General features: G+C 34.1%; 1 protein-coding gene across 1 annotated transcript in view; it reads right to left on the reverse strand.

Annotated features, from left to right (window-relative positions):
• The window catches only part of Si (sucrase-isomaltase), a 72,920-nt gene that overhangs the window by 11,492 nt on the left and 48,208 nt on the right, over positions 1–13,220 (reverse strand). Inside the window, exons 31-39 of the mRNA XM_042279159.2 lie at positions 12,838–12,966; positions 12,070–12,180; positions 10,735–10,797; positions 9,573–9,689; positions 7,864–7,951; positions 6,207–6,345; positions 4,242–4,375; positions 3,228–3,262; positions 3,025–3,141 (exon numbers count right to left, since the gene is read on the reverse strand). Of these exons, the coding sequence (XP_042135093.1) occupies positions 3,025–3,141; positions 3,228–3,262; positions 4,242–4,375; positions 6,207–6,345; positions 7,864–7,951; positions 9,573–9,689; positions 10,735–10,797; positions 12,070–12,180; positions 12,838–12,966 (933 nt within the window). The remainder of the gene's footprint in view (positions 1–3,024; positions 3,142–3,227; positions 3,263–4,241; positions 4,376–6,206; positions 6,346–7,863; positions 7,952–9,572; positions 9,690–10,734; positions 10,798–12,069; positions 12,181–12,837; positions 12,967–13,220) is intronic.

Genomic DNA, 13,220 nt, shown 5'->3' on the forward strand with positions numbered 1-13,220 from the left:
AAAAAAAAAAAAGATAATTTAAATTAAGCTGAATGCTTAATTTAGGTAAACATATATAACATGCAGTTCATATTTTAAAAGATGATGAATGCATTTTCATTCTCAGTTATAATAATACTGAGTACTGCAATGTTGAAGTCTAACAAGGAAATTATATGGTTTGTTACACAAAGGTGACCTGAAATACCAAGAGATAAACCAAGCTGTCCATGTTAGCCTCACATTCCATGCATTTTCATGTGAAATGAGTAGATTACAGTACTGAATATTAATAATACAGGAGGAATATTACTGTGGTCTGAAATGATAGCATTTCAATCTGCTTGAGAATTTACATTTCAAGTCAAAACAATAATATTGATGATGCAGTATTAAGAATCTACAAAAATATTGTTCATATTAGGATACAAAAATATTGTTCATATTAAGAAAACATGAGGGACAATGATTATTGTATATTTTAATTTGTATCATGTATACAAACTGCACTTCCTCACAATTATAAAGAACACCTCTCATGTGTGTTGATAGCAGTCACTGGGGGGTCATTTAGAGCTTCATCATGTTTATGAAGAATCCGACTTTACTAGATTTGGAAAATAAGAAAGTTTAAATGATAACCTGGTGTTCTCCCTGGCAGCTGCACCATTAAAATAATCAAAGACTTGAAACTACACTAGCTGAACAATTATTAAATTATGCTTGATCCTATGTATAATATATGTTAGATATACACAATATATTTTTGTAGTTTCATAGTCAAGTAAGTAGAAAGACACAAAAATCATAGGATATAGCCAAGTTAATCAATCTCAGCTTTTGTTCTTGTCTTACACTAGCATATATATCTAAGCCATAGTGTTAAGCTCAATTATATTAATTCATACTTAGGCAAGTTGAGTTTTCTTTTCTGGGAATATTTACTTATAAATGTTTCTTTCATCTGTCCTTTCCTCTCAATGTTACCATCTTAGGGACTTTTGAATCTAGAGTTCTACATTTGAAAATTTCCTCCTCCAAATATTTATATTTTTCTCACTGAGATCTGTGTTCAAATGTTCTCTTTTACAAGACCTTAGGGGAACTACCATTCAGGTGCAGAATCTCCACACATCTCTTCAACTATATATTCCTTAACCCATGCTCATATGATTTTAAAATATTTTAAATGTAAATGAAATATAATTATAAATAAATCATATTAGAATATAATGAATCGCTAGAATGGATACACTAAATATTTAAAAGATACATCCCAATGCATATTCCCCAAATCACTCCTTTTTTAATTGGGCCTTTCTTAGTCCCTGCCCTTTTCCTCCAGTGTCTCAATCTCGTACATTAGTAACAAGTTTCTATTATATTTTTCATATTTCTTCAAACATTTCACCACAGTTTGTCTGTCTTTCAATCTGCTTCAATATGTAGTCATAACTTGCTTTGTATCACTGAATTTTGGCTATAAAGAAAATAAATCCACCTCTTCTTTATATATATATATATATATATATATATATATATATATATATATATTTTTATTTTATTTTACAATACTATTCAGTTCTACATAACAGCCACAGATTCCCTTGTTCTCCCCCTTCCTGCCCCCCTCCCCTTCCCCCCAGCCAACCCCCCATTCCCACCACCTCCAGATCAAGGCCTCCCCCGAGGACTGAGATCGACCTGATAGACCCAGTCCAGGCAGGTCCAGTCCCCTCCTCCCAGAATGAGCCAAGCGTCCCTGTATAAGTCCCAGGTATCAAACAGCTATCTCATACAGCGAGCCCAGGACCTGGTACCACTGTCTAGATGCCTCCCAAACAGATCAAGCCAATCAACTATCTCACCTATTCAGAGAGCCTGATCCAGTTGAGGGGCCCCTCAGCCTTTGGTTCATAGTTCATGTGTTTCCATTAGTTTGGCTATTTGTCCCTGTGCTTTATCCAACCTTGGTTTCAACAATTCTCGCTCATATAAACCCTCCTCTTTCTGGCTAATTAGACTCCCAGCGCTCCACCCGGGGCCTAGCCGTGGATATCTGCATCCAGATTCCTCAGTCAGATTAGACATCAAAACCACCAACAGTCCAATTAAGAAATGGGCTATAGAACTAAACAGAGAATTCTCAACAGAGGAAACTCAAATGGCTGAAAGACATTTAAGGAATTGCTCAACATCCCTAATCATCAGGGAAATGCAAATCAAAACAACTCTGAGATACCACCTTAAGCCTGTCAGAATGGCTAAGATCAAAAACACTGAAGACACCTCTTCTAATTCAAGTGAAATTTGGATTGTACAAAATGTTCTCAGCACAGCAGGCATTTTGTTGATTAGGAAACATGCTTTGACTATGTCTTTATATTGTCGACCTTTCACTGACGTATTTTATGCTCAGTTCACTCTTTTTCTGCACTGTTAACTAAAAGTTTAGCACAAGCTAGTGCTTATTAGGATATTGCCTCTAACTGTCCACAGTTTTACATAAAATTAAGCACTGTTTCATACAGTGCTCAAAATTTGTATGGAAATAGGTTAATAACTCTCAGTGATTGGTATTGTGCAGAAATCTGAGCCTGCAATTTGTGCTATCATTTCTTCTTTCTCAATTTACCAACTTCCTCTTTAGATATTTGGTTTTAAACCTTCCCATTTCATTCATCATTGCAAATGTCTCATACTTCTAACCAATTTAGTTCCAAGTTGACTTTTTCTTGTTGCTCTGTCCCAGTGTGGAGGAAGTTCTATAGTAGGACATTCTCCTAACACTTCCAACATCTTATAGAACAGCTACAGTATGTGTGTTCCCCAATCAAACATGCACGCTGAGTACACCTCAGGTCCTACAAGTCTTAAAAAGCTAGACTAAGTACTTCATAAACATGAAAAGATGTGAAGTATTCATGTAAAACTCTGTCAAGTAAAATATGATTGAAACAACAACAACATACATTTCTAAGGTTGTGTAGGGGACAAAAACAAACACAATAGAAGAAAATTGACCTAAATGTAGTAATTACATACTCTAGTAAATTGGATGTTGTGGTTTCTTGAATATGGATAAAAGGCTCCAACTTGCATCCAACGAGCACAGAGATGATACTCTGAATCATTGAAGAAACCACAGATGTCTGCTCCAACCTAAAAGACAGTTATATTTAATGTATGTTATGTACTATTTATTAATGGTTATAGACTACAAATATAAAATGAATAGATTTACTTACATATGGTATCCCAAAAAGATTAAATTCCAGCATGCCTGAAAGTTAGAATAAAAATTTTAGTATTTTATTAAAGATGTTCTATTCATATATATATATATATATATGTGTGTGTGTGTGTGTGTGTGTGTGTGTGTGTGTGTGTGCGTGTTCTTATTAAATAAAACATTTTGATATTCATGATAAATTATTTTCTTATAATCATACTTATTGTACTTATTTGTGTCAATGATATTCTCAAAAATAAGAGATCATTTGCTTTAAGACAATAGAGACAATAGCACTAAAACATAATGTAAACACAATTAAGTTATAAACACAACATAGAGGCATAAGACTGAGTGGTAATGTTTTCCTTAATTTCATTTTTAAAAATAAATTGTGTTTCTGCTATTATTTAACCACTTATTTACAATATAAAACAAATATAATTGTTCTTATTAAATAATATTTAAAATGATAACTTCAACAAAGTAGAATGCATGTAATTTCTCAGCTCTTTAGTAAAAGAAACATTCTAAATACGGTTTTAATGAACCTTTCATTATTCAATAAGATTTAAGTCTAGAAGGAAACCAGTAATTGTTTATTTGTGGTTTGAAATGACGTTGCTATTTGCCATGTTTCTATTTTCAGAAAAGGCTTTGATTTCATGTGTTTCCTTCTTGACCATTTCTCAGTGATTTATTCTCTAGCAGATAATTTCTATATATTTCTTTCTTAGCTTTAGATAGTGTCTCTTCAAGCCCATGCCTTCTTCAACTTGGAAACAGGGTCCAGAACAGATAGTGATTTTTTTTATCCAAATAAACTAGCTGAATATCACCAGTCATTTGTTTCTCTGAAGCATCCTTGATTATGCCTTTCTGACTAGTGAAATTTCAATGATGTCCTGTGTCATAAAAATGATGTGAGTACTTTAATTCTTACAATTTAGCTGTGATATTTTTTAGCACAATGTAAAGCAATATTTATTGGAGAGCTTAAAAATAATAATAGAAGATAACTATCCCATACCAATGAGAGATTTTTCCAAATTGTCCCAGTTTGCATAATTGTCTCCGAGCCAGTGTCCACCCCATCTACCAGCCGTGGGATATGTAGACCGAGAGATGACTATCCCTCTCAGGCCAGTGGTCTTCTGTAATGCACTACACAATGAAGACATATGTTGCATGTTTACATTATTTATTTTCTTTAAATATTTCTTTCTACTGCTGTTTTACAAGACAGAGTATTTCTATGTAGCCCTGGCTGTCCTGGAACTTGCTTTGTTGACCAGGCTCGCCTTGAACTCAGAAATCTGCCTTTCTAGTGCTGGGATTGGAGACTTGAGTTACCATGTATGGCTTAACTATTTCCATACAAACAACTTCCATGAACATGCAGTATCTACTTTAGCATCAGGTTTCCTGTCATAGTCAACTCTTCATAACAGAGCCTTCACTAACTATGGAGTAAAACGCTCCAAGGTACAACAGATAAATTTCTTCTCTTCTAAAACTTGCTAGAGTGAAATGCATATATAATGTGAAATTTTCCTTTCTTAATCTTTCAATGCATGTAACTACAAATATTATTAATTAAGCTAATTAATCAAACAGAGCATTTTATTCTACTTAAATTTGCAACATTTGGTAGAAGTATGGATGTGATAAATCAATGCAGTTCTTCTCAGTTATAACTTATCACTTTTATTGTACATATTAATATGAAAAATATATATGCTAAGGCCTCCCCTGCTTTACAGTAAATAAAGAATGAAAATATTTAGTGGATTATTTGTTTTTTTAATAAAGAATCATCATACTTTAGTTGTGGAATTTATCCCAAGTCAAATCTCATCAAGATACAAAGTAAACAAATTTGTTTATAATTTGTCTTCTCTTTCTTTTCTACCTTTAGAGAGAGAGAGTAGCATTGATGACTTATGTATATTAAAACATATTCAAGTTTAAAATATAATGCACTATATTACATTAGTTTATGTTCTCTGAATTTCTTTCTTTCACTTTTCTCTTCTCTGTCATTTCTCATTTGCTTTCTCATCTATCACTCTCTTTCTCTGACTAGCATATATATATATATATGTGTGTGTGTGTGTTCTATTAATTGAAATAAAATTTGCTCTTGCTCAAAAATAACTTTATATAAAACAAACTATAAATGTATTTCAGAATGGTGGACAGAGGTGATTCATGCCTTTAATAATAACACTCAGGGTGCAGAGGCAGACAGATCCTTGTGAGATCAAGGCCAGGCTGAAATCTTCAAAGTGAGTTATAGGACAGTCAGGGCTACAAAGAGAAATCTAGTCTCAAAAGCAGAACAAAACACATAAATAAAAAAACCCAAACATATCAGGAGATGACAACTCAAATGCATAATTAGGTAGATTTTAATATTGACTAAGTTCGTTATCAGAATCATACACTTTTCTGGTCACAGCAAGAAACACAGTGATTCTTAGGATCTGCTTAGCTATAACAACTCATTGTGTTGCTTTGTTATTCAAGTGATGGTTAGTGTTAGTTACCAGCTTGATGTAATCTGGAATATTCTGGAGGTCTGTTTGAATGCTGGTGGGAGGTTATGTGGATTATGTTAATAATTAGTTTAAATTGCATATTTACTCAAGTTTTATTTACTCATTTGTACATTCAACATTATTCACCGAGTATTGTGCTGAGTATATTTTGGAAAACAAATAAATATGGCCATGAATTTTTTGGAATAACATGAAAGAAATAAAAACAATAAGGCTATAATGAGGACAGATAGATATTTGTTCCATTGCTCAACTGACTGATAGATAGAAATTATTTTCTTCTGAGACTTAGGTAGGAAGAAGTAATTTACAAAGAACAATTGGAAAAGAAAGAAATTCGGCAAGACTCCTGAAATATGAAACCTTGAAGCTGATATCATCAATAAAAAAATGAACTAGAAAGCCAGAGGAAAAAAATGATAAACATTACTTACTCCAGAGTAGGTTTTATTTGTGACCATCCATATAAATTGTGCACATCATAATGCAGAACTGATGATCCGTCACTCAGAATCTGCTCAGTCTCCATGCACATGGTCCGGAAATGTAACCCCTCTGTTCTTTTTGTGAGTTCTGGTAAAAAAAAAATGTAGTAATAATACTTTGAAGAACAAGACTTTAAAAGTGTGGCTCATAACCACACATTCTTAATACTTAATTTTCGGACTCTAATTTTACTAATGATTTAAAAGATACATATGAAGTGCAAGATAATGTTTTAAGCAAATATAAACTGGATAGTAATTAATTCAGATTACTATAGCATACTGTATAATGATCACTCAATGCTTTAAACATTTCTTTATCAAGATATGTGAACAACCTGTTCTTATAAATATTCTGAAACACATAAAAATGAATTGAGTAATATGCTTCCATGATACAAATTATATTATATATTTTAAAACCTCCTCCTCTCTAGCCCTTCTTCAAAGTGACATCAATTGTTGTGGGAGACAGTTCTGTAGTTTGGTCTGTTTGAGGGGTCCCTGGCAGTGGGATCAGGATCTGTCCCTGGTGTGTGCACTGGTTTTACTGGAACCCATTCCCTACAGTGGGACATCTTGTTCAGCCTTCATGCAGGGCAGAGGGTCTTGGACCTGCCTTATCTGAATGTACCAGGCCTTGTTAACTCCCCATGGGAGGCCATATAAAACAGGTATCCTTTCCCTCAAATAATAAAATTGCATCTGCTCACACATTTTTGATATTCAAATTATGAGATTTCAAATAATTATTGATTTGTAATCATTTGTACACCCTGTGTATACTAATTTTAAGTCTCTTTAGTGATCTGTGTAATAGTAGCTGAACCTTGTATAAAAATCTAAAACATGAGTGTCTGTTATACACATTTTTCAAGATTTCCTTTTTACTTTTTATTTGTGTATATGTGCAAATGCACATGAGTACAAGTGCCCATGAAGTGCATAAAGTCCAGAAAGCAGTATTGGATCCTCTGGATCGGAAGTTACACAGATAGTGTTAAGCTGCCCCATGTGGGTGCCAGGAATCAAACTGTAGTTCTCTGCAAGAGCAGGAGGCACTCTACGTTTAAGCCATCTGTCCATCCCTGAGATTTCTACTTCTTTTTATTCATTTAAATGAAAAGTACTGATTCAGTACATTTTCATTAAAAGAATCCAAATGGAGGACAAATCTCAGGACTAAAGCCACTGTTGTCACCAACAAACATTGTGTTTGTTGCCTCCTTCCAGACATTAGCTGTCACCAGACCACAGATGAGCACAAAATAGTTTTCTTCCATTTTCCCTTCATTAGAATAGTTATTGCAAACAATATTTAATGAGTAAAGGTATTAAATCATTTAACATAGAAAATTCTTAGGAAACTGTAACAAAACAAATTAAATTTAAGATAGAATTATGGGTACATAAATAAAACATTTACTTTTCTTCTCAAAATAATGTTGAATTATTAGATATTGGACCTGAGGTTGAGTGTATTGGACTGTGTGACTGACTACTTAATTTTAGAATGAATTTCCACTTACTGCAACTTAAGGTCTAAATAAACAATGAATAGTAATAATAGTACCATATTATATAATATATAGCCATCAAATTATACCTGGGAAATAAGGTGGGTAATTTAGTGTATGATTTCTGCATTGGTTACTAACTGTTCCATTTACAAAACTCGAAGGCTCATTCATATCCTGAAAGAGAAAACAAGGGGTTTTACTGCATATCTGTTGAAAATAATAATTTGTAAAGTTTCATAGGTAACACAAGTTTGTAATTTCAGAACTCAGGGCACTGAAGCAGTCCTGTCATGACTTTTAGGCAGTCTGGGATACCTTGGAGGTAGGGAGTTCCAGGTAATCAACTTGAAGGATTAAGGTGCAAATGAATTAATTGGGTTTGAACAGCCTTTTCTTTACTCCATATTTCAAAATTATAAAACATTTCATCAAGATGTATTGTTTTCTTCAGAATATTTAAAGTGATTTCCATAATCTACCTCACTATAAAAACATAAAATACTGTATTCCCCACTGTAGATTATGCACATAAAAGTGAATTGAGTAATATGCTTCCATGATACAAATTATATTATATATTTTAAAACCTCCTCCCTCTCTAGCCCTTCTTCAAAGTGACATCAATTGTTGTGGGAGACAGTTCTATAGTTTGGTCTGTTTGAGGGGTCCCTGGCAGTGGGATCAGGATCTGTCCCTGGTGCGTGCACTGGTTTTACTGGAACCCATTCCCTACAGTGGGACACCTTGTTCAGCCTTCATGCAGGGCAGAGGGTCTTGGACCTGCCTTATCTGAATGTACCAGACCTTGTTAACTCCCCATGGGAGGGAGGCCTTATCGTTTTGGAGAGGAGATTGGGGATGGGTCAGGGGGGAGGCAGTGGAGAGAGTAGAAAGAGGGGTGGGAGGGGGAGTTGTGGTTTGTGTGTAAAATCAATACAAATTTTTTAAAAATTAAAAATAATAAATAAATAAATACAAATGTAGCTTAAAATGTAGCCAGCTTCAAGGGGCATCTCTATGCTTGATCTCAACCAAAGGGCCAGGAAACAAGGAGTGTCTCTACTGAGCACATGGACTAGAATCTCTGTCATCCTGCAGAATGGACAAAAACCTGAGTAGCTCTCGTGAAATGACTTCTCACACCTGAGAACAAGTAATCTTCTCTGACCCATATGTAATTCTCAAGGACATATTTATGAAATATTCCTTGTACTTCAAATATTTGAATATCAAATATGCAAATTTTTATCCTATATGTATGCACATAGCAGTACCTACATTTCATGTTCCTCAGTTAAAATCGAACTAAACACAAGTATTCATATGCAAAGCATCACAGCAAGCAATGCCATTCTAAACAGCTAGTCAAGCATCATGTACATTCTCCTGCATTAAATATTTACTTATAGAAAAGTTGATTCTTTTTATACCATCTCAAACCTATGCAAATATATTTTTATTAAGATATGAAAGTTGTTCAAAAGACATTACTTTGGTTAAATTTTAGTATTTGAGTGTGTCATTTTTGCATTAGGTAAAAATAAAATAAGTGGTTAATGTATTTTCATAGCCAGAAACATAGGCTGTTTTGAATAGTTGGACAAATTGAGAGGCCCAAGAAGTTACAGTCATACATATATATTAAATTGTTAAATGTCTATTTTTAGCATTCTTTTGTATAACAATGCTGAGCAATGAAAGAGTGAGCTAACCTGCACAGGGTTATACAGGCATTATTAGATTTACAAAACCTCTATAGAATAAACATAAAATAAAACCTTAAAAGCTCACTTACAATCCACAAGCCATCAAATTTCATTTTTTCATGGTAGAAGTCAAAAATTTCGGTTGCCCACCACTCTGCTGTGGCATTCTTGAAGAAATCTGGAAATGCTACATGTGCTCTGGAAGCCTAAACAAAACAAAGTGGAGGTACATGCTCATATTCAGAAAGTCCTCAGAGAACATGCATATGTGAACAGAACTTTGTTTTCAGACTCTAGTTACACATGTTTCTCTCCAGTATCCAGGGGCAATGGGACAGGGATATACATGCAAAGAGAAAGTGAGTGATATGAGAACAGCCTGCAGGGCAGTGGTGACACATACCTTTAATCCCAGAACTCTGGAGGCAGAGACAGGTGGACCTCTGTGAGTTTGAGGCCAGCTTGGTCTAGAGAGTTCATTCCAGAACAGCCCTACATAACTCAGTGAAAACCTCTTGAAAATTCCCCCCCGCCCCCCCCCCCCTCTCTCTCTCTCACACACACACACACACACGCACACACGCACGCACGCACGCACGCACGCACGCACGCACGCACACAGAAACCTTTTGGGAGAAAATAAAGCAGTTTCACATATGAATCACAGGCATGTGACAGCATACACCAAATCTATGCAAGTTCAAACCAGGTGAATTCCCAACACAGAGAGAGGAAGTGTGCAAAAAGTCCAACTCCTAGCTGGAGCTTTAGGTAAATGATATCTTCTGGAAGAGGAAGAGCCAGGCAAATCTCTGTCTTTTGTGTCTGAAAATCTATTTTCTTTGAGATAAGCATAATACTTTTTCTTTTATCATCACTGATAATTCATGAGTATTATGCTAACTGATATAAGAAAATCAAGACAAGAAAAATAAAGCATCAATCCAATAGCAAGATATTTAAAATTATTGTAAAGTATATCTCATGTTATGCCTTAAGATAAAAATCTTAGATATTATTGTCACATGAAAACAATGTAAAACATACAATTGCTTTATCTAATTATTCCTAAAATTTCATATTTTGGAAAAGTTCATTAAAAGTGATTAAAATTAATCAAATGGAAAATATTTTAAAGTAAACTTCCTCCATTTAAAGGAAAATACTCAGATTCCATCATACACTAATATGACCTTTAATCCCAAATTCTGAATGTGTTTTAGCTATAAAGTCCAATAATACAAAACTTACATTAACAGCTTCATCTTCTGTTAAGCTCTCATTTATTTCAATACCAGGTAAATCTGGCCAAACCTATAAGAAAATATAAGTGAATTAGTAATTCAAAATGAATAAGGAATGAATGCTATAAAAATTAGGAATATGTTACTAGAGACATAGTCTAACTTTGAGATCCCTGGCCCTCTAATCCTTATAGTTATATCTTTTCCATTTCACTTTACAATATATTTAGACTTAGAGAAAAAGAATGATAAAAATTAGTCTATTTCCTTTATTTACCTTCCCTTTAACCGCCACAGATGCAATATAATTAACTAATGTTTAGACTGTGCTTGAACTCCATTATTTTCATAATTAATGTCAACACTCTGATCCAGTGACAATGTTAAAACCACAACCCTAAATCATTAAATTAGAAAAAAAAAAAAAACATAAATAGCAAATTATGTCACCATCATAGCAATTTGTAAAATTAATCTATTTGGAATGTTATTATTGGATGTTTGGGAATATTTTTCTTAAATATGAAAGAAATCTTCCAAGTCCAGGGACCTAAAACAGGTCCAGGGTTCCAGGAAGTTGTTATTTGTAGAATTCCCAGGAAACAACCAACCCATCACAGGCCATGAAGCCCAGAGGCTGCAAAAAGAGGCACTTTGACTTAGCTCTCTCTATCACAAACACAGTTACACATAAAAAGGTTCCTGGTCTGGCTAAGCTCTGACTTCCCTCCCTCCCACTGGCAGTGAGTTCCAAAGCCCTTTACACTGACAGCCCTTTACTCTGCACCCTTGGGACTGTCCTGCTGGGTCTTGACATGTCCCTAAGACACCAAGGAATGTCTCATATCACTGTAGAAGTCATTCTGAGTTTTCCATCTTTCAATTCCCTCTGCCTGCTTAATCCTTGATAGTGCCATAATTCACTGAATCTCCATATCACTGCTTTGTAACATCCAGTGAATGAGTTTCCTTCCTCACTTTCGTCATATAAGTTCAGTTCTCAAAGCAAAACAACAGCAAGACCCAAAAGCATTTTGCTCATACTAAGCATTTGTCACAGCAGAGCATCCTGAGCAGCCACTCCATTATTGGAAGTTTTATTATTAAACATAAAATATATCTAAAAGTTTAATAAAAAACCATTTAGTGATAAAAATGTATTTTAGGATTTGTGTGAATCCCTTATTTATGCCTATTAATTCATACTTAGATCAGATACTACATATAATATCTTAGTTATTAAATCTATATTTTTTCTATCATACCAAACACGCTTTTAGAATATTTAATGAAATAAAATACCTAACATTTTCAAAATTATTAAATTTAAAATATTAGGTACCTTTGCCCAACAGATATCATTTGTGTTAGGCCATTTGACAAAGACATCTTTATGTATTCCTCGATCAAAGGCAGGGTAAGGCTTTGTTTCATTTCCTGATATTGCTGGATCCTAAAATTAAAACATAAAAATAAAACAAAATGAAAAAAATACATATTGAGCCAATCTAAAGCTTGTTGGGTATCCATTCAGAGACAGTGTCACTTTCTCTTTTAGCACCTTGGTATCCTTCAGCTCCCATTTGGAAAAATGACCAGACATCAATGCCACAGCTATATTCTAAGAAATGCTCAAAAACATCTGTCTGGAACTCAAGCAAGTTTATTGAATGTTTTGTGGTTGTTGTTGTTTCAAAAGAACACCTGAAAATTACTCAGGGACAAAAATATCTACGATCACTCTTGGAAATCAAAGCCAGTTTGTAACTTGAGTGGTAACTCGAGCACAACTTGCCTTTAATAACTGTCCCTTGACATGCTTCTTTACACACATAACTTAGTTTAAGGTAGATGGTAAGAGCATGAGTAAACAAAATAAAATGTTGGTGGGAAAAATCAATAGATAGGAGGAGAATTTAAAACTATCCAACATGGGTACCGTGATCAAAACTCAGGTCTTCTTAAGAAGAGGAAATTCTCTTAACTACTGAGCCATCTCCAGGCTCTGAAGCCCAGTGGTATACTTTTCATTTTGAAAAGCTTTCATACATTCATTTTAGAAGAGTAAATATAAATAAATAATATAATTCATGCAAAAATAAATACTGACCAAGATAATAATATATTTCATTCCTTCATTTCTTATTCGGTCAACAAACTGAGGAAGAGTCGTGAATCGTTCACCAATTGTGAAGTCTAGTTGCCTTTCCATGTAATTAATGTCCGTATACTGAACATCCTAAAATAGATAATAGAGACAACTTGGTAACGGCATCATAGAGGTTGTGTCTAGCTTCACCTATATAGCAAAATCTGGGCCAAAGAAGAGAAAATAGGTGATAAAGAATGGAAAGTACTCTAAAAACAATTTTATACAGGTGATTGGTTTGGCCAATAGTTCAACAATTTAATTTGAGAAGTAAACATTCTAAGTCAGCAATATGGCAATATCGGTTTCCATGGGAAACAGAAACAAAAAAACTTTTAATGCTA

Source organism: Peromyscus maniculatus, chromosome 6 (assembly GCF_049852395.1).
Source record: "Peromyscus maniculatus bairdii isolate BWxNUB_F1_BW_parent chromosome 6, HU_Pman_BW_mat_3.1, whole genome shotgun sequence".
Classification (NCBI taxonomy): Eukaryota; Metazoa; Chordata; class Mammalia; order Rodentia; family Cricetidae; genus Peromyscus; species Peromyscus maniculatus.